Below are 23128 nucleotides of genomic sequence, written 5' to 3'. Positions count from 1 at the left end.
GACAACCCCTGATTTTGGGATGACATTTTTAAGTATTGAAGATCATTCTATACATTGGCATATATGGTATATTGTCATTCATGTTGTTAAGGCAGATGACAAACCGGGGACCCAGCACCGATCTCTGCAATACACCACTGCTCAAAGGCATCCAATTTGACTAAGAACTCTTCACAGCCTCCCTTTGACTACCACCATCAAGCTAATTCTGTATCTAATTGGCCAGTTCTCCCTGGATCACACACAATTTGACCTACTGAACCAGCCTACCCTGCAGAACCTTGTCAAGGCCTTGCTAAAGTCTATGTAAACAAGTTCTATCACCCTGTCTTCATCAATCTTTTTGGTCATCCCTTCAGATTCCATTCACAAAGCCATTCTGATTATTAAATCCTTGCTTTTCCAAATGCAGGTGGATGTTGCCTCTCAGAATCCATCCAAGAACTTATCCAAGATTGAGGTCAAACTACTGAGCTGCATTTCCATGGTTTGTCCTTGCAGCCTTTTTGAAATAAATGCACAAAATTAACCACCCTCCCACTGCCTCATCTATGCTTCTTTTGCTTGGCTATGGACTCTCTTCAAGATCTTGCTATTAACTTCTCTGAATTCCCAAGCCTCCATGTCTTTCTCTATGGTAAATGCAGATGAAAAATACTCATTTAGGATCTTATCCATTTTCTGTTGCTTCACACAGACAACTTTGTTGATCTTTAAGAGGCCCTATTATTTCCTTAGTTATATTATTTCCCTGAAATATGAATAGAATCTCTTGCAATGCTCTTTAATTTTATCTGCCAGAGCCTTCTAATACTCTCTCCCTATTTCCCTCTTGATGAATTCCTAAATCCTTTATTTTTATCAAGGGATTCACTTGATTTTACATGTCTATAGCTGACATACAGCTCATTTTAATTGTCTTGATCTTCAATGTCTCTGGTCAGTTCTTCCTCACCTTGCCCTCAACAGAAATATGCTTTCCCTTATCTTTCATTCTTTCTCTTTTAACTTGCCTGACACCCCATTATCTGCAACTTCCTGTCCCAATCAATCTTTGAATGTTCCTGTATTATGCCATCAAAATTTGCCACCCCAATTTAGGACTTTAACTTGTGGAGCAGCCCTAACTTTTTCCATAACAATATTAGAACTGATGATCACTGATTCCTTAATGCTCTCCTACTGACACCTCAGTCACTTGCCATGCCACGTTTTCCAAGAGGAAGTCCAGTGTTACACACTCTAGAGCACCCTCCGGTACTCCCGTTGTATCCTTCTCTACATTGGACAGACTGGATGCAGGCTGGGACATTGCTTCACTGAGCACCTTCACTCTGCCGCATCAGTGACAGGGATCTCCCAATGGCCAACCATTTCAATTCTATATCACTCCCATGCTGACATGTCTGTCCATAGCCTCATGGCCTGCCAAACCAAGGCCACCTGTAAATTAGAGGAGCAGCACTTAATTTTACATCTGGCCACTTTCCAACCAGATGGCTTGAACATCAACTTCTCTAGTTTCTGCTGGCCTACTCTGTTCTCTCTCCCTCCCATTCTCTCCATTTTATTTTATCCAACTCTCTACCCCCTTCCCTCTCCATTCACAGAGCCCTTCCCCTTGTTTGCTGGTGTGCCCTCCCTCCCTTATCCACATTCCTCTTCCCTTCTATCCATTTTAATTGGGCATCTGCCTACATTTTGTCATACCATAATGAAGGGCTCAAGCCCAAACCATTGGTTTTGCATCTTTATCTTTGCTAAATATAGTACACAGTTTGAACTGCTCAGTTTCTCCAGCATTGTGTTTTCACTTGCATGCTCTAGAGTTGAGACATATATATATTGTTTGAGGAAATTCCCTTGAACCTATTTAATAAATTTCATCCCACCCAAGACCTTTGGATTGTGAGAATCTGTCAATGTGAGGGAAGTTGAAATCACTTATTATAACAACTGTGTGATTCCTACATTTTTGACCTCCCCACATATTTGCTTGTCTAATTATCGCTGAATATTTGGGGGCTGGGGAAATAACTATAAACGATCAAAGTTATCATCTCCTTCATATTTGTAAACTCCACCCATATGGCCTCCGCCAAAAATATCCTCTCCAAGTACTGTCTCAAATCAAAAATACAACCCCCCTCCCCCACCTCTATTTCTATGTTACCTGTATCTACCCTGGAACATTAGCTGCCAGTCCTGGGCTTCTCTCTTCCACAGTTCTGTGATGGCTATATTATCTCAGCCCCATGTACCTAAATATATCTGGTAGACTTTCCATGCTCTTTGATTTGCCCTTGTCTATCTAATTTTCTCACTACAACAGTTAAGTTAACCTCAGCTTGTTTACCTGCCATGCTGATGCTTTGGACCTTATCTCTCTGCCAGGTGAATTTAATTATCCTTCAGTAACTCTAGAAAACCTCTCCACCGGTCTATCGGGACCACTTCATCTCTCTTGTACAGATCCCACCTTCCATGGAAGAGTCAATCTATTCCTTGCTTCACAAGCACATGGCACAGGGAGTAATCCTGAGATTACAACCTGAGAAGTCCTGTCTTTTAACTTGGTCTCAACATCATCTCCACTTGCAGGACCTCTGTCCTCCCTCTTACTGCCTCTGCTGTGGTACCAATATGGACCACAACCTCTGGCTTCTCAGAATATCCCAACCCTGCTGTGAGATATCCACAACCTTGATATCAAGGAGGCAACACACCATTCTGGATTTCTACTTATCACTTTTACTCTGCTGGTCCCACCCTATTCTACAGCAGAGCTACTTGTGGTGCCACTGATCTGGCTGCTGCTGCTCTTTGCATTGGAGAGGCTATCACACCCCCTCTCCAAACCAAACTGAAAGAAAGACAGAGTGAGATAACCACAGGGCACTCCCACTTTATCTGCCTCCTTCAGTCATCTATCTGCATGAACCTTTGGTGTAACCAGCCCACTAAAACTTGTATGTACACATTATTAAAAAAAACCACACGTAGATTTGGTGCAACGTATCACGAAACAAGCATATTACAGAAAAGAGGAAATTCATATGGAAATTGTCATTATATAAGTTTTATTTGAAAGATGAGTTTGTAAATACCTGATATTTTCATCAAAAATGAAAATATATCCTGTAAGGGAATATGTGATACGTAGAGAATAATTAACATCAGTAGTTGCATATGGGCTCATTAAAGGCAAAATATCTCTACTTTGAAGTTAGTAACAGCAATGATCACACATGCCATCGTTTCGAGCTGCCGTAGAAGCAGTGAAGAAGGCTTTTAGTATGCTGGCCTTTATCAATCATTGCATGGAATATAGGAGTTGGGAGGTGATGTTGAGATTGTATAAGACGTTGGTGCGGCCTAATTTGGAGTTCTGTGTGCAGTTCTGGTCGCCTAATTATAGGAAGGATATAAACAGAGTGGAGAGAGTGCAGAGAAGGTTTACCAGAATGTTGCCTGGGTTTAAGCATCTGGAGTATGGGGAGAGATTGGACAGATTGGGTCTTTATTCTTTGGAGCGTAGAAGGTTGAGAGGGGATTTGATAGAAGTATTTAAGATTATGAAAGGGATAGACAGAATGGATGTGGATAGACTATTTCCGTTAAGAGGAGGAAAGATTAAAACAAGAGGACATGAGTTAAGAATTAAGGGGCAGAGGTTTAGAGGTAACATGAGGGGGAACTTCTTTACTCAGAGAGTGGTAGCCGTGTGGAATGATCTTCCGGGAGAAATAGTGGCGGCGGAGTCAATTGTATTATTTAAGAAAAGGTTGGACAGGTATATGGATGAGAAGAAGATGGAGGGTTATGGGCATTGTGCAGGGAGGTGGGACTAGAAAGGGATGTTTGGTTCGGTGCGGACTAGAAGGGCCTAATGGCCTGTTTCCATGCTGTAATTGTTATGTTATGTTATGTTAGTTAACTTCTAGTGCATAAACAGGGATTTGCATTTATTTGACTTATTTACATCAAAAATAGGTAATCTGAATCAAATGTTATTTCCATCAATTTTTTTTCAATTCCAGGATATTTTATATGCACATTTGTGTGTGCATGAACATGCATATCTGTGCACTTGGTATGTGAAATGAAATTATAGGCCAGGAAAATTCAAACAATTAGGAGTTAATTATTATATTTTTCTGATTTATGGTGAAATGATGACACAAGCAAACCTTTGTATTTCGTAGATCATGTTGGACTTCTAAAGAACTTTCAGGCTAAGAATTTCCAAATGTTCAACAATTTTTGATGTGTAATTCCCTACCTCGGTGGTACAAATAAAGACTTTCAAACATAGACAGACAGCGTGATTCTTTCTTTCAGCAGGCATTCCATCTGTACATATCAAAAGATGCCATTTTATGCTGCATCATGTACCGACCGAAGCATTCTTTTGAAATTTGATTAAATATAAATATGGTTTATTGTAAAAAGAATTTCACCATCTAAATGTGGGAATCCCAAATAAATTTCAGCGTGCCATTCATCACAAATCAAGTTTGCTGTTCAATGTCAGCTACAGAAAAGTGCAGTCCGGTGTAACAGCAGTTGGGGGGGGTTAATGGAAGTTCACCCTTGCAGATTCATAAGTCATGAGCAACATTTTAAGATATGAAATTGATGTAGAGAAACACAGAAAATATACAGAGAACATAATTAGTTTACCAAGGGCAACAATTGCAAGCTGCTGTTACTTTAGAAACTGATAAAGTAATCTCTCCCTATTGTTCAAAACTATCAAACAATGTAACATCCATTTCTGGGTAATTAAAACAACTCTTTCTCTTCTGCCTGCAATACAATTACCGAAAGTCATGAAATCACTTTCAGAAATGCAACACCACCAAAACAGGAGGTGCAACGTATTCCTGAATAAATCAAAGCAGAATGTCAAGAAATTGCCATTACTCATTTATATTGATAAATATTCTTTAAAAACCTTCATTGAACTAGTCTGAGTCATTTGCAAATATTACAATAAAATGCAATTATCAGGTAATCTATTTCCAAGTGAGATGAGGGTTTTATTCATGCCAAAATGTTTTCCATTTCCAAGGCAACAGTTCATTTGGAATCAGTGAAAGACTCTGCTCCTTGATGAAGAGCCTTAAGTCTGTAAGAACAGAACGAGTTTGAAATCGGTGTTTATTTCTGCTCTTTATAATTTGTTTAAAGTTAGACATACAACACGGTAACAGGCCACTTTGGCCCAATTAACCTACACCCCCAGTATGTTTCGAAGGGTGGGAGGAAACCGGACCCTCGGGGAAAACCCATACTAGATACAGGAAGTACGTGCATTACAGACAGTGCAGGATTCGAACCCCAGTCCCAGTAGCTGGTACTGTAAAGGCATTGTGCTAACCACTACGCCATCCATTACTATCAAAGCACGTAATTCTTAATTCATTCTTCTTGTTTCCAGAAAAAACAATCATAATTTACTAGTATTTACCATCTCAAAATCAACAGATTAAAAACTGCAGCACAAGATAACTTTGGTTATCAAGCAGAATTACACATGCCTGTTTGTCTGGCGTTGATGCTGAAGGACCATATTCTTGTCATGAATTGTCTCAAGTAAAGCACTCGCCAATGATTTCAGATCTGAGATGGACTGTGGAGTAGCTGGGAGATTGCAGCCATGATCTTCCGATAGTAGCTCTTGGACTGCAAACAAAATGGATAAAATAACATCAATTATAAACTCTATAAAAAAAAGCAATTTTGGGATGGAAATTCCTCCTGCCAATTTTAATAAATTCCACCATCGCCAAATGTGATAACATTTCTTGGATACTTATTGGCAGAAGTTTCACCTGCTAAAATTCAAGAATAAATTCATTGATGAAATACTCTCAATGAGGAACTGTGCTCAAAGGGGGTATGGGTTGGAGATATGGCTACAAACACGATTAGTCTGAACTATATTCTCTTTGAGTACAATTCCCTCTAAGCAGCATGAGTCTAATGACCCTCCAAATTCCACTGCATCACATTTATAATGTATTTTGGTGAGGTTACTGCTGCACCGACTTATTCATGGATAACCATCCTGCAACACTGCAACATCAAACATTACAAGTAGCTCTTGGCAACTGGGACAAATTCCCCTTGGTATAAATTAGCATCAGGTCACTCATTCACTCATCAAAATGTTACATGCGTTGTAATTCTTTTTGTAAAATAAATTAATTTTCCAAAACTGCCTTTAAGAAGCTGCATGCTACATCAACTTTAATTTCCATCATATAGCTTATTTTTAACACAGTCTTGCCAGCTAGGATAGATGCGGGGAGGGAGGGGAGTGCAGTTGGATACTCATTGTTAGTAACTGGACTCGGTTCTTTTTGCATTTAAGTTATGCTGAAGGAAGAGCTTTTTGTTAAAGCTATCTTCAAGACTTTCGAACTCTATTGTCTGACATTTTTTTCAAATATAGCATTTCTTTAAGAGGTATGATTTCTTGTCAAATAAAAAAAATAAATCAATAATTTTCTAAATTTGTAAATGTCCAATGAGAAGATAGATCCAAGTATTTGAGTGGTGGGATGTTGAGAATATTGAAGATCGGGAGAAAATGAAGAGTCTTCATACACAAAGCACTGAAAAGTAGTGGTCAGGTACATATCTAGATTAGAAAAGGGTAAAGGACAAATGGACTTAAATTTTGAATTTGAATTTTGACCTTGCAAAGAGAGGAGCTGCTGTAACAGCAGCGCTGCCACTGGTGGATATCCAGGAGAGTGGAGAACCAAAGGGTTCAACCGCGTGGTCCTCATGCTGGCAGTTCCGTATAGGCTTTAAATGGCCTGTTAGAGGAGCTAACACCATTTTTAAACAAAAATCCTGCATCCATGGGTATGCCATGATGGTGGTGCCTGTGCTTGGCAGTGGCCATGAGGGGTTGTTGCAGACTCCAGAAAACCTCAGGGTACCAGATGTTGCCCAGATGTAATATGAGATATTGCTCCTCCAATTTGTGGGTGACCTCAGTCTGGCAGTATACAAGACCATGGAACATACATGTCAGCAAGGGAATGGGGTGGGAAATTGAAATGGGTGGCCACTGGGAGATCCACACTATTGCGACGGTGAGAGCCAAGATGTTTGACAAAGCTATCTCCCAGTCTGCATCTATTCTCTTCAATGTAGAGGGATCACTGGATGCAGAAGATGACCTCTGCAGATTCACAACTGAAGTGTTTGAAGCTTAGAGTAATGGTGAATGCAGCAGGCAGAGAGGGGAGGCGAGGGGACTAGGCGTCTGGTGGTGGGATCATGTAGTAGATGGCAGAAATGGTGTAGGATGATATGTTGGATGCGGAGGCTGGTGAGGTGGTAGGTGAGGACAAGAGGAACCCTGTCCTTGTTGCCCATGGAGGCAGATGAGGGCAGGGCAGATGTGCAGGGAATGGAGAATATGTGGGAGAGAGTCGTGTTTGAAGGAGGAGGATATCTTTTATGATTTGGCATGGAAGATCTCATCCTGGGATGATATGCAACATGTAGCCAATAAAAAGGCAGGCATAACTGGGATCCATGCAGGTTACTCATGGTTCCCTCTTTGACTTGGAGAAATAGGGATGAGTCTAAGGAGAAGTTATTGAGGCCAAGGACAAGTTTTGCCAGCTAGAAGAAGGTGCTGGTGGAGGTGAACTGGTTGGGTCTATTGTCAAGAAAGAAATGAAAGGATTTGATGCCTTCATATGGGTAAAATGTATAGTGATTGGATATCCATGATAAAGATGAAGCAGTTGAATTCAGGGAACTGGAGGTTGTTGAGGTGATGAACGGCATGTGAAGTATCCCGTATGTAGGTGGGGAGGGACTGGATCAGGGGGAAAAAAATGGAGTCAAGGTAAGCGGATGCTAGTTCAGTAGGGTAGATGTATGTGGAAATGATAGATCTGTCACAACAACTGGGTTTGTGGATCTTGGGTAGGAGGTAGAAACTGGCAGTGCAGGGTTGGGAAACAATTAAGTTGGAGGCCACGCGAGGGAAATGACTGGAAGTGATGAGATCAGAGATAGTGTGTGATACAATGGTTTGATGAATTTTGGTGGGATCCTGTTGGAGGGGTAAGAGGAGGTGTCTGACAGTTGTCATCTGCCATTGGCCAGATAGAGGTCAATGTGCCAGACTACAACAGCACCACCCTTGTATGTGGGGTTGATGGTGAGGTTGGGATTAACGCAGAGTGACTGCAGGTGACTTGTGGTCGGGCGACCTGCATGGACTGCAGGCTGCTGGTAACTAGCTGATGGAAACCAGGTATCGGAACCGGGATTCGAGGGGGAGCTGAGGCCAAGAAGGATCCCTGAAAGGATGGGTGCTGAAGGCTGAGGTTTGGATCTGGAGCTGGGTTTGCCAATAGATCAAATAGGAGTCTATGAGGGCTGCAGAGGCCACGGGGGGTGCTGGAGGTGAATCCAGGACACTCAGCGACACTATTCTGTTTCTTTATCTCTCATTTAGTAAGGGGCACCAGGTGACTCTTTGTCTATTTATGGCAGTCAGAAGGAAATTTCATGTAATATTACATGTCCTGTACATGACATAAAGGAACCTTGAATAAAGATTGGTCACAGCTCATCATGGAAAGGGCAGATGAAATGTGCAATGTTTCCTGCTAAAGGAATAGCCCAAACTCAATTGACTGTAAAATCCAAGATCCCTTGCAGGTTAATTTGGGTGAAATTGGTTGGCATGGGTTTAAATGGATGGAATCGGCTTCTACCGTGCAGTCAACAAATTTTAAAAATTGGCAGCCTTGCTACTGGTGTAGAGCCAGGAAAGTGGGGAGCAGGGACACAGCGGTCCCATGGGGTCCAACCCTCCAGTCCGGCTGCCATCAGCTCCATTCTGGCTTTAAGCAGCCCGTTAATGTGGTTTTATTTTTCAAATTATGCGACTGTGGGGTCTTTGACCAAAATGGCAGAACCTATGATCGGCAGCAGCAAGGAGGGCTGCAGTCTCTGGGAAAGCAGAGGACTTGCACAGGGCACATAAAATATGGGGAGAGCACCCCCTATTTCATATGACCCACAGGACAGTGACCACTGTGGACCAGTGAGGGGGTTCTGCAGCTGAAGAACACACAGGCTGTTGGCAACGAACCCACGCAGGTCGAGCACTGAAGGCTTCCTGTATGTGTCAGAGATTCGGATCTGGAGCTTGAGTTTCTGATGGTTTTGAATGGACTCTGTGTGGCTGTGGCAGCACTGGACGCAAATCCACGGACACTTGGTGACTCTGAGGGGATTCTCTTTTGCTTCTCTTTCTCTGACTAAGAAGCACCTCAGACAGCTTCAGCTGATGGTGAATCTGTCCACCTTTTAGCAAATTCTGTGTACTATCGGACTGTTTTTATTACATGACAATAAAGGAATCTTGCATCTGCTAGTCAAAGGAATGAAGGGATATGAGCCCATGGCAGACAAGTAGAATACAGATCAGCCATGACCACATTTTAAGTACTGAACAGTTGTCTCCATTTTCTGTATTACTAAAGTGTGTTGTCTTCAAGTGACACTGTCAAGAGAAGATGTTTGTGAAAGTCTCCACACTACAGCAGAACAGTTTTATTATCTGAGACTTAACTAATTTATTTGTGCAGAATATTGTTCTCATGACACATCATTTGAAGAATAACTGGAACAGACTCATGCATCAGATTGCAATCAGGGTGAACATCTCAGACTTGGTTCAGGAATTATAAAATAGGTAGCATGCTTTTTAAAGAATCACAGTATTTACTTAATATTAAATACTGGCACCAGTAATTGTTTCAGGAAAAAAAAGCTAAATGATAATTCTATCCTATTGCAGTTTCTTGAAGCATTCTTTTAATCCATAATTTATTTCAATTGTTTTTGGTCACTGAACACAATATAATCTTTGCAAGTATTGCATACATACTATTTATTACCACTGGATGCTTGCATAAAACAAACCAAAATATATTTTTCATAAATTACTATTAGAATAGTCACAATCTCTCTAACCACAAGAAATAAGCAAGAGAAGACTGTGCCAGTCAACTATCTCACAACCAATTAAACTCAACTGCATCCAATTACTGAGTTGCACAATCTCTCTACTATTTGCAAGGAGAAAACTGGAAAATGACATTAATTCAATTGTAGGTAAAGATAAATGTATTTGGAACAATGTAAGCAATGGGATTTACCTGTTAAAATTCATGTTTCCCTATTTTTAGGCATCTTAGCCCCTTTGACAAATGTGTATCCCTTTTTTTGCTAGATTTCCATTCTCCTAGCATATTTTTTTTCTGGAATAACTTTGCAGCAAACAAATTCAATCTGCAGAACTTTCAACCTCTGTGGCGTGAAAAACTGCAGCCCTTATTTATTTATCGGCCTCACTAATGTAGATTCTGATGGTTCACTGAATATACTAAGAATACATTTTGATTGTTGGCCTTTCAATGCATGGTGTCAGAAGAATCTGGATTAGTAAAACCTCCATCAATCTTAAATACAATCTCAAGTGTCCCCTGACTGCTTGGCCTAGTCAGAGTCAGAGTCACTCTCAACTTTGTTGAATAAGAGTCGTTCCAGCCTGTCGTAGATGCTTTCTGTCATGTCTCACAGTGTTCCCCATTCACTGCTGCATGAAGATCATCCGACTTCCATATTCAATCGAGAGAAAATTTCACCTATTTGCCATTAGTCCACAGAAAGTGTGGGTATGTGCTACAAATTATATAGTGTATTGCACTTCAAGTCATCACTGTGACTTCCCTGATGTCAGGAGTGCCTAGCTTCACACCTGGAAGATCTCTCTTGACCACTTACACAAAGAACAGGCACTTTTCTTTGGCAGTGCATCTGGGTCTCCCTGGCACATTGAGAGGTTTATCCTTACCCCTCCCATCAATGTAGCATCCATGGTAAGTTGGAAATGAAAGTGGCTGGCTCATAGAAAACAAAGATCATGGTGGAAAGCTGTTATTCCTGTGATCAGTTGCAAGCCCTGTTGTTTGTGATATACCTAATGTAAATACCTTGGATGAAAAGGTAGGTGGGTATGTTGGTATGTTTGCACATACGGTATATAGGAAAGGTTTACCAGTAAGTTGCCAGGTGTAAATTTTTAAAAAGGTATTTTATTTACAGCATGGCAGAAACTGATTCCTGCCATTTAAACCCATCCCCCCCCCCAATAGAAGGTATGAATTATGGGGAGAGATTGGATGAACTTGGTTTGCTTTCTCTGAAGCATTGAAGGCTGAGGGAGACCTGATAGAGGATTATAAAATCATGAAAAGGCATTGATGGGTAAGGTAAAGGTTCCAATATTGCCATGTAATACTACATTTAGAATGTAACGCAGATGAAATTTTTTAACTTTGTCCACCATAAGGAAGACAGAGAGTTGCCACTTTATCCACTGCCCCTCACAGAAATGAGGCCCCAGCAAGGGATGAACTCACAACCCTGGTTTACAAGACCAGTGCTCTAACCACTGAGCTATCAGATCCTGTTGGGTGGACAATCAGAATCTTATCTCAGGGAAAAAAAAACATCATATACTAGAGGACATGTGTTTAATATGAGGGGGTCGAAGTTTAAGGGAAATGTATGAGGCAATTATTTTACAGAGTGGTAGGTGCATGGAATGGGCTGTCAGGTTTAGTGTTGGAAGCAGACATAATAGTTGCAGTTCAGAGGCTTCTGGATAGACATATGAATGTGAAGGGGATGGAGGGATATCTACCAAACACAAGCAGCAGAGTTTTAGTTTGATTTAGACATCATGTTCATCACAGACACGTGGGCCTTAGGGCCTGTTCCTGTGTTATACCATTCTATGTATCCATTCAGCACACTCCTGTAGCTGAAAATATTTTTCATGCATTTCCATAGATCTTATTTTGAGCATTGACTTCAAAAATCACAGCTGCTGGATGATTTGTTAACAATTGCAACAACATGACGTAATAGTGGTCGGAAATTGTAGGGAATTTTTGAATTCCAGAAAGTTCTCTTTAATATGGAGCAACTCAAAGAAACTCAACAATGCTAAACCTCACAAGTGAAACTCTAGCTTTTTATGTGACTCGCAAACAAGATGAAGCGCAGCATTTTTAATCACTGAAAAGGCAGTGGACCTTGGTGTTATAATGCTGCAGTAATGTGTCTGCAGCCTAGAAATCCTGCTTGGAGGTAACAGCGGGAGGGATTGGGGTGGGGTGAGGGGAGTAAGATATGTGAGTGAACTTGCACGTGTTGTGAATGGGTTTGAAAGGGATTTTTTTTCTCAAAGTTTGATTTGAACAGATCAGCAACTTCATTCTACTTGTCATTTCTGAGCAGGTTTGTAAGGGTAGGGGCATGTAAGCTCTTTGAGGAAGCTCAGATCTAATCTCAAAATAGAGCTGTCACTGACATTTCAAAGATGTTGACATATCTGGCTAGCAGAGTGAATAACATATGCAGTTAAGCTTTATCAATAGTTCAGCACATTTATCCAGTGAAATGCTGAACAATACAACCTGAAAAGTCAAAATTTGATTCCCAGTGCTGTTGGCTCATTGAAATGAAGGATCTATAATTAGATGCCTGAGCGAGTTGGCAAGGGAGGGGAGGAACTAATCTCACCTTTCACTCCTGATCTTTACCTTACAACACTGTTTGGATCTGGACTTTGTAAATGCCTAGCTGTGGACAGAATTAGGTTTAGATGTAACAACAATCCTAGTAGGATAATTAATCACTATCCATAAACAAGGATGAAATGACAGCAAATATGTCTGTGAATAACTGACAGCATATGGTAGTAACTGAGAATGATCACAACAGTTTAACAGATTATGAAAGAGAATATAATTACTTTATGATCAATGTACAACAAAGATGCATTTATAAGCATAAATCGTTACTTCCATTGAGTGATATCAGGTTATATTGGACACAGGAAACTGCTGATGTTGGAATATGAAGCCATACACAGCTTGTTGGAGGAACTCAGCAGGTCAAACAGCATGAGCTGGAGAAAAGGAATGGTCGACTTTTCAGGCTGGAGCCCTTCATCAAGACTGGGAACGCAGAGAATAGAGAAACCAGTGCAAAGATGTCAAGGTGGGAGGAGCAGGATAGGGGCCCATTGGAATGAGAATGGAAGGGGGGTATGAGAATAGATAGGTTGGGTGAATGGGACTTTCCTCCCACTCTTCTATCTCTTCCCCTGTCAGCCTATTGGTCTTTCCTTTTTTGTGCCCTTTCCCACCTACATCCCTTATCCAGCTCCATGGATAAATTTTCTAAGGATGGATTGGAATATGAAGAATTGGATGAGTGCTATGATGTTCTGGAGAGAAGGTTTCTTGTTCTTCTCAAAAGATGAAATGAATGTTTTGCTCCTAATTTGCTCTCCTTCATATTAATGATCGACAATGGTTCGATCTATATTTCAATAAACCTCACCATACTGGACGTATCTCACCTTGTTTAGCAGAAAGAACGCCTGTAAGGGCACTACTGCTGCTTCTCCCACTTGACTTTGGGTTCTTTTTACGTTCAAGAGCATTCTAGGTGAAACAGAACATATGAATTCTGTGAACAAATAATTTTTTTAATAGTTTCATCCAATCAAAACACACAGATGACATCACTAAATGAATAACACTGTCTAGGTGAGATGATGATTAATCAAGAGTCATTCTGATTCTTAATCACCAATATAAACTCAAATTATACAGAGAGTTAGGAAGTCATGGCAATCAGCAATAAAAAATAAATAGAAAAAGTATTTTTAATGAGGTTACGCTAACCCAACGTTAGTACAGCGACTGGGTTAATTCCGACTTTCCAAAAATGTACTGTTTATATTATTGGTAACCAAAGACAAATCTATTTCTAAAAGGAATAAAACCTAAAACTGCAGATGCTGGAAATCTGAAAACAAAACAGGATATTATGAAAATATTCAGCAAGTTAGGCAAGGATGAAGATGATTTGTAATAAAGATGGAAAATGTTGTAGAAACTCAGCGGAGCATGCATCATTTGTGGAGAGCAAATTAGAGCTGATGTTTCTACCAGAAAATCACAATAAAAGGTTATCGACCTGAAACATCAACTCTGCTTTCTCCCCATGGTTGGTGCCTGGCCTGCTGAGAATTTACAATATATTAATTTTTTTATTATATCAACTTTTTTTTCTTTTCTCAGAGAGAAACAAAAAGGGGTTGGGAAATAACACAGGCAATCAGTGGGTTACAGAAGGGTTCCATTCCTAAGAAATTCTTTGCAAGTCAGAGACGTCAGTTTTCTGTGGTAATTCATATTGTAATGATCTGCATTACATTTGCTGCAAATACATTAAATGCTAATTCAGCCCCAATGAGAGTAATGTGTACAATTTTGTGCACACTTTTATAGTTTAGGCTTTAAAGCCATGGAGACGTAGCAATGTAAATTCCGCAGAAAGAATTAGAGAAGCAGAAGGGATGAAGAGATATTTGAGTTGGGTGCTGCAAATATATGTTTTCATTCTAATTTTGCTCTTTATTCTACATGAACATACTCTAAGATCTTATACACGTGCACCAGGTGACTTGAGAACTTTGTCATTGTGATTACTGTAAAGGGAATGATGACTGTGGGCAGGTATTATGGTGGTTATTCAATGCTCATAAACTTTAACACCCTGGGACAAAGTGACTTCCACAATAAAAGAACAACAGAAACAGATTACAATTTGAGCAGATTACAACCTTTATTGGCTATTATCTTCTCTGAATGTGACAGAATAAGATTTAATTCCAACACAGTAATAAGTAATTCCCAAGAATACCTTATATTTAGAAATGTTATTTTTAAGGATGTTGACTTCTTCCTGGATCTGCTTCAAATGTTCGTGCAGATACCTGGATGCAGAAAAAAAATAAAATCATGTTGCTTCTCTGCTCCATGATGTCAAAATAGTTTAGGTAGTTTCTAAACTAGATAGAAGACAGCGATCAAGAAACTGTTCTCTAGAGCAGTGTTCCCCAAACTGAGGTGCAGGGGTTCCACAGAAGAAATGAGTAGAAATAACTAAAACTTGTAATAACTTTTTATTTAATTTAAATTTTAAATTTACTTTTATTCTGTGTTTCTAAACAGTTGCCTCGACGCTAACAAAACAAAATGGCATCTTGACGCCTGATGTCAGCAGCACAGACTTTAGTGCAGAGGTCAGGCCTCAATATGCCATTTTCAACTCATGAGACTCGGATTTATTTTGGCGTGAGGCTGGCCACATTTTTAAAATGTAAACTTCCTTCCCCCCCCCCATGTCACTCGTTCCCTCCCTCCCTCTCTTGCTCACTCACTAGTTCCCTCCCTCCTCCTCGCCATTTGCTCTCGCACCCTCCCTCTCGCTCACTCGTTCCTCCCCTCCCCCCCCCCCACCTGCTGAGGTTGGTGTGGGAACTGGTGATGGAGTTGGCGTGGGTATCGGATTACTGCTGGTTGGGAGTGGGACCTGTGTCAATAGAGGTATTGGGGGCTACGGAGGTGACGGTGACTCCAGCACCTGGTCCGTGGGGATGGGGGTTAGCGATGGAGTGTTGGAAGCTCGGGCCTGTGTGGAGCAGGGGCCGAGATGCAAACCCACGTCGAAGGCATCAGGAGCAGACTCGATAGGCATAATAGCCTGCTTCTGCTCCTTTAACGTGAACTTGTTAAGCTCTACCTGCGGGCAGCCAGGGCCGAGGTGGATACCTGCATCAGAGGTGTTGGGAGATCTGGCCTGTGGGTGGCTGGAGAAAGGTTGGAAACCCGCTTCTGGAAGGTTGGTGATGCTGGGCATTTGAGGTCTGAGAGGTTGGTAATACTTGTAATTGCATTTTGGTCAATATTCAGTTGAAACAAAATCATCAAATTCTGAAGGAACGGGATTTGCAAGCACTGCCTTAAGTTGGCGACTGATTAAGTCAAATAATTTAATTTAAATTAGACTCAACCACACTTGAACTAGAAGTTGACGCCATTCTATTTCCGGTCGGCTTTTAGTTCATAACTACAGGGTTCCGCGATTTCTGAGTGTTCCCCAAAATGGTTCTGCGAGAAAAAAGTTTGGGAAGCCCTGCTCTAGAGGTTATGCTGCCTGCTTGAATATCTTTCTTTGGAACTTCATCAATCACATGTCATATCATCTCTCATCAGAATGAGTGATACCATTGATACTTTTTGAATTATTTGCATTGATATTTTAAGTTTCATTCAGCATAACCAGGAGCGGTTATTATTATCAATCACTTTGTCATCATTATATTCTACTGATGTCTGCACCTGTGATGTAGATTATATCCACCAGAGGCAGAAGTGAAGGCAAAACCTTTCTCCGAGAGATGCATTAAGGCAAGATCTATCATAGGTACAGTCCTTTAAATAAGATTCATTACAGGCAGAGATCTGTGAACTTGATCTATCCCACAAAACAGATCTATGGGAAAGGTCTAGCTCAAAGGTAGAACCATAGATAATGTTTACCAAATGAATAAACAGTAGGCAGTAATCATTTTGAAGTCAAGCTGATAAGCTAGATTGATCTTTCAGGAAAAACAGACCTCTTTCACAAAGTGGCCTATAAGCAACATATGTCAGAAGGAGAGATTTTGGTAGAAAGAGAATTTCAGGAAGGTTTTGTGAATGGAAACCAAGAGCAAGTGAGCCCTGAAACTTTTTGAGGCTGAATTGACATAGGTCCAACAATGGAATTTTAAAGAGTGCCTTAAATGGCTTCATCTGATTGTGGATTCTTTTACGACTATATATCCGACAGGAAAGCCATTTACAATATTCTTCGTGAAGCTATGCAATCATAAAAGTGAGGTTATCTTAAAAATAAAACTGAGTGAAACGAGCTGTGTTTGATTCACACCATAACTAATCCCCTTCAAAACCATACGGGTGTAAACTGCACCCATCTCAGGAAATTCACACTTTTGTTATTTAAGTATGACATTTATTCTCTTACAAACCATCACTCACTGTCTGAAATATTCAACTGGGAATGAGACTGTCAAAATGAAATCAAAAGAAAAAATGAGTTTTATTGTGAGATGTGACCTGTGAAACAGAAAGAAAAAATAAGGATTGAAAATTAAGTTTAAAAATAGGATACTGGTGCTTTCTCTTTGGTCAAGTGCAAAGTATTATGTGAAATATAAGGTCTAACAAGAGAAAGATGATAATTGGTGACTGCCACTATGGTGTTCTTGGGAAAGTTTCAAACATATTCTGTGTTCCATATTTTCTCCTTGAGGACCCTTTTTGAATAAAAGTAAATTTAACAGGCCCTTTCAGCCCATGAGCCCGTGCTACCCAATTGAACTGTTACCCCAGTATGTTTTGAAGGGTGGAAGGAAATTGGAGCATCCGGAGGAAACTACACAGACGCGAGGAGAAAGTAAAAACTCTTTACAGACAATGCCTGATTTGAACCCCGGTTGCTGGCGCTGTTACAGCATTGTGCTAACTGCTATGCTCACCATGGTGGTGTGTGTGCACAATGTAAGTTTAACTACTCAATAATGAGCATTTGTCTCTGCAGCAGAAAAGAAATCTGCGATCAGAGGTTATCATATATGCTAAAATGGTATATTGTAGAGGGGTCGCTATGGTTGCAACTTGAGTTATAGCTTGAGGTAGAAAGAAGACTCGCACACCAAGGGAGTGTAATCGACACTGGCTTTATTGGGCTGCAGCTCTGCTTTTATTGGCAGCTGGCTGTGTCACCACCAGAGCATGGCTTGAGTGAGGCTGGCTGCTCATTGGTTGTCCCGGATGTGTGGGCCCGGATTGGACCCCCTGCGATCCGCTGGCTGTGATTGGCCGATTCGACCGCTATCCCTGTGGCCTATGGGAGCGGGCATCTCATCCTGCGTACTGTCTGCCTGATTGTCATGTTCCATGACTATTTGCTGTGTCGGTCCGTGGAGTGGGCCGCGGGCCGCTATAATATAGACATTGGTTTTAAATTGCCTGCTAATAATTAATGATTACATGGCAATTAAACAATATAACTTATTTTGGTCCTGTCACCAGAAGAAGTTTTCCACTGACAGTTTATTTAATTCTGGTTACTTTGTTGATAACATAGTTTTATTCTTAACCATATTTTGTTATTGCACTATATTTGGCTATTGGGACAGTCAGATTCAATTAGCTTGAGTAAATTTGTGCAGATTTCAATTCTAACACTAACTGCTGTTGCAAAATAGATCAGAGACCCTGTGAACAGCAATTTGCCCACGACGGAAGTTACATTTCATTTACTGATAGTTGCTTGCTGGAATTTTATGAGCTAAATTCAGAAGACCAAAGGATAAATGTAAATCAACTTGTAGCCGGATATAAAGTTCAGATGTATCACTCTGCACAATCCCACAGCCAAAGATTAACTGCTCTAGTCTTTCTGGAGTATATTCCAAAGAATCTTTAATGTAAAAATATGAAACAAAGAATATACTCCATGAGTGAGGAAACACTCAACAACTTTCTCATAAATTTGTCTTTGTTTCCACAATGAGTGTTTCTACCAGTGGTTCTCAACCTTTCTCCTTCCACTCACATAAAACTTTGAGTATTCCCTATGCCATAGGTGCTCTCTGATTCGTAAGGGTTTGCTTAAGGGGGTATGTGGGTGGAAAGAAAAAGTTTGATAACCACTGTTTTAATTGTATCTCATTGACTCGTTATGTGCATGGTTTCATAACCCCAAAGGAAATGGGACAATGACAATTTTTCTCAAGCAAAATATTTCACGAACGATTGGGTCTAGAGCAGTGATTCCTAACCTTCCCTTCCCACTCACTTACGATCTTAAGCAATTCCTTACTAATCACAGAGCAATGATGGCATAGGGATTACTTAAAGTGGTATGTGAGTGGAAAGAAAAAGGTTGAGAACCACTGGTTAAAACAAAGGCTTTTTTTTTGGTCTTGATTCCATTTTAGAATTGATACAATTACAACACAGAATGTTCTCTGATAGTTTTCAGTGGATAACGTGTCCTGCATTTCATTATTTTCCCTGGGGGAGATGCCATCTTAAAGTGCCTCTTAATGGAGTTGCCTGGATTGAGGGACAATGATCAATCAATGGTCTAGGCTAATTAGATTTCTTCTCAGCAAATCTAATTTTAGAGATCCAAACACCCTGAAGAGAAGAAAGAAATCAAATTATTTCTCATCCGTATCAAGGGATATCCACTGGAAAGTATGTATACATTCTAAACTGATGAGGACATGATTAGACTTGCCCATGATAATTTAGATATTCAAGTTTCATACCCAGCTCTCTGTGTCCAATCTCAGAAGTGAAAAATGAACACCCAGTGCAATGCCATCAGTGATAGATGTTGTTAACTTGTATTAACAACAGTCAAAATCTCAGGAGAGGAAGTATGTAGACCAGTGGTTCTCAACCTTTCTCTTTCCATTCACATACCACTTTAAGTAATCCCTATGCCATCGGTGCTCTGTGATTCGTAAGGGATTGATTAAGGTGGGATGTGAGTGGGAAGGGAAGGTTGAGAATCACTGCTCTAGACCCAATTTTTAGTGAAATATTTTGCTTGAGAAAAATTGTCATTGTCCCATTTCCTCTGGTGTTATGAAACCATGCACATAACGAGTCAATTAGGTACGATTAAAACAGTGGTTTTCAAATTTTTTCTTTCCACCCACACACCATCTTAAGCAATCCCTTAAGAATCACAGAGACCTATGGCATTGGGAATACTTAAAGTGGTATATGAGTGGAAAGAAAAAGGTTACTGATTTAGACAGTAAGTTCTGCATAGGAAAAATATGAATTATTTTATGCATTTATAATTTATAAATGAATTATTTTATGCATTTATAATGAGTTACATACTTTTATTTTTTTTACATTGACCACACATATGGTATATAGAATTATTAATTTGCTAGCTGCCAAAAGTATGAGATTAAGGAGAATAAGTCAGGTCACCTGTTTTCCATGCACAATGCATCAACATCGATGATACGATTTTCATGTCCTCCAAGAATATGGTTAATCTCTTGATTTAGACGGTGGGATTTTTCCTGGTAAAATGAGCGTTCAACCTTAACATCCTGAAGTTCATCCACTGCTGCTTGATATTCGTGATCCAACCGTTCAATCTATAACAAGATAAAATTACTGGTGAGTTCCTGAATATTTGAAAACAGAGCTGAACCATTTACACAAAACTCTGCAAAAATGTTTGCAAATAAATTTTCTTTAAGCCAAAATTCTTTGCAGACCAGTAAGTTTGTATTTATATGTATGTGGCCATGCTGTTTAATGCTGAAGAGGAATATTTGTGAGCATGAAGTAGAAAGAAATTAATGGCAATGTACAGTGGAGGAAATCCGGCATTATTTGGATAATTGGTCACAAGGGTGTATTTGAGCGGCTCAGGCTCATGGTTGGGCCTGTTACTGTGCTGTATCTCTAAATTTAAAATAAATAAAAATATATAAATTTACAGGTGAATGCACCAACTTGCCAGATATATCACAAGAACTGCATTTAGTACACCACTGCTCTGTTTATGACTTAAGCTGATGAGAGGTCAGCAGAGAAAAGTAAAGATGCAAACAACTTTTAGTCAGATCTACATTGAACAACATGGAATTCAGATTGATCTATATCTTAATACTGAAGAAGAACAAAACTGAAAATGGAGGAAGCAGAACTAAAGATTAAACTTATCTCTATTTTCTAAAGTAAGTGGGCACATAGGATGTTAGAAATAATTGAACAGGTACTAAGTAGCTACTCTGGGTGTGTAAAGATTGAGTTGCTGAGAAAAAGCGAGATAGGGAGGAAGAGTTCTAACAAGAGCACGTGATAGGACATGAGTTTATCACCTGATAATTTTTTTCAATTAAAGCATTGATCAGAATTGCAAACTCAAAGAAGCTGGAGGGACACAGCAGGTCAGGCAGTAACCATGGAGAGTCAACATTTCAGGCTGGGACACCTTTTCACTTTTGACCTCTCTCCATGGATGTGGCCTGACCTGCTGAGACTCTCCAACTTCATTTTGTTTGCTCAAGTTTTCAGCATTGTGTTTCTGTAGTTTTTTTTCACCTGTTCATGTGTTTTTTCCAACTGTTGAACAAGATCCTCGCGCTCATGTGCAGGAAAATGGCGGGACCCAACTTCTTCATCACCTAAACGTTGTTTTGCGATGGTCATTCTTAGGAGCTGAGGAGAGAACATAAAGTAATCATCACAAACTGAATGGTCAGTGAATAAGTTCCACTTTCATTTCCAGTGGAGTTCTTAGCAGCTTTTTGGAGACTGCATTTTAGTCAGATATTCACTTAAAACAAGCTAATAGCCTTGACCATCAGAGAAAGAATTTATTAGGCCGATCAACACTTTGATTTTCAGAAGGTTGTTTACTGGTCTTTTTGTGACCTTTGTTATCAATTGCTTCCAAAAATCAATGATCCTCTCACTGCACATTGATTTACAAACTCTTCAAAGTAGTTCACCAATGCAGCCGTGCAAATATTCTTTAAAAACTAATTTTGAGATTTAGCATTTTGTCAATACTTTTGCAGAGTGATATAATGGCAGAATAGAAACTAGTTTTATTCTTTGCTCCACAAAATAAAGAAGGTAGGTCATAAACTGTGCAGCCTAATGCAAAGACTGGGGATTTCTCTGGAGCTCCTCTCCAGGTGAAGCCGGTGAGAGAAGGTTTCAGTCTAATGAATTTGCAAAACCTGACTCAAACTTGACACACTCACCTATTTTTATTTCCATCATTGTGGCATTATATCAAAATATTAAAATTAAATTCTCTTCCTAATATTTTTACAATGATTCCGAAATCCTGCACTCATTCTAAAGTCCAGGAAAAGCTCAGTTAAAAAAAGAAAGATGGAGCATTACTTCACTGGGATGGTGAGAGGTCCCGAAACAAATCAAGATTTAGAAATTGATGCCATTTTCTCAAATACCTTAGCGGAATGAGTTGGTGGAAGTACTTGTTTTAAGAAGGGTTACTCAAGACATTTTATAGGTGTGTGAGCACTGACATCAACATTGATAGTACAAGAGCAAAGGACATAAAACAAGCATCATAGCAAATTAAGAACAAAAGAAATAGGAGCATGAGTAGGTCATTCGACCTGTTAAGCTGCTCCGCCATTTAACAAGATCATGGCTGATCTGATAATAGGCTCATCTCCAGCTCCCTGCTTTTTCCCTACTATGCAAAAATCTATCCAATCTTGTCTTAAATTTATTTACTGAGTTAGCCTCCATTGCTTCAATGGGCAATGAATTCCATAGATTCACCATTCTATGGGAAAAGGAATTCTTCCTCATCTCCATTGTAAGTTTACTACCCTTAATCTTCAGGCTATATGCCCTAGTTCTTGTCTCACTTACCAGTGGAAAAAAAATCTACCTCTATCGTATCTATTTTTTTCATAATTTATACATTTCTATAAGATTCCCTCTCATTCTTATGAAGTAGATCGAGGACTGTCTCAGATGATTCAATCTTCCCTCATCTCTGGAATCAATCTAGTAAATCTCCTCTGCATTGCCTCCAAGGTCAGTATATTCTTCCTGAAGTAAGATTTCAGATTTATTGTTAGAGTACATATCATGACATCACATACCACCCTGAGATTGTTTATTTGCAGGTGAGGCAAAATTACTATTTATTGATAGTGCAAAAAAATTGTACACAGAGTACACATGTAAATGAATAAAGAACTGTAAACAGACAGCAAATGCAAACAAACTTTTCAATACAGAGAATAAAAATTCAATAAAGTGTACAAGAGTCCTTAAATGAGTCCCTGATTGAGTCTGTGTAGGAGTCTGATGGTGGAGGGGTAGCAGCTGTTCCTGAACCTGGTGGTGCAAGTTTTGTGGCACCTACAACTCTTTCTTGATGGCAGCAGTGAGAACAAAGCATGTGCTGGGTGGTGTGGATCCTCGATGATTGCTGCTGCTCTCCAACGGAAGCATTCCATGTAGATGTTCTCGATGGTGGGGAGCGTTTTGCCTGTGGTGTCCTGGCCTGTGTCCAGTACCTTTTTGAGGACTTTACACTC

The 23128-nt window shown here is 39.9% G+C and overlaps 1 protein-coding gene across 2 annotated transcripts in view; it reads right to left on the bottom strand.

Annotated features, from left to right (window-relative positions):
- Positions 1–23128, bottom strand: part of ccdc149a (coiled-coil domain containing 149a) — a 114503-nt gene that overhangs the window by 11993 nt on the left and 79382 nt on the right. For both annotated transcript variants that reach the window (XM_069922816.1, XM_069922817.1), the window contains exons 5-9: positions 21138–21254; positions 20010–20182; positions 14842–14914; positions 13490–13574; positions 5544–5688 (exon numbers count right to left, since the gene is read on the bottom strand). In XM_069922816.1, the coding sequence (XP_069778917.1) occupies positions 5544–5688; positions 13490–13574; positions 14842–14914; positions 20010–20182; positions 21138–21254 (593 nt within the window). The remainder of the gene's footprint in view (positions 1–5543; positions 5689–13489; positions 13575–14841; positions 14915–20009; positions 20183–21137; positions 21255–23128) is intronic.

Source organism: Narcine bancroftii, chromosome 3 (genome assembly GCF_036971445.1).
Source record: "Narcine bancroftii isolate sNarBan1 chromosome 3, sNarBan1.hap1, whole genome shotgun sequence".
In the NCBI taxonomy this organism is placed as follows: Eukaryota; Metazoa; Chordata; class Chondrichthyes; order Torpediniformes; family Narcinidae; genus Narcine; species Narcine bancroftii.
This window is presented reverse-complemented; position numbering and strand designations above follow the sequence as displayed.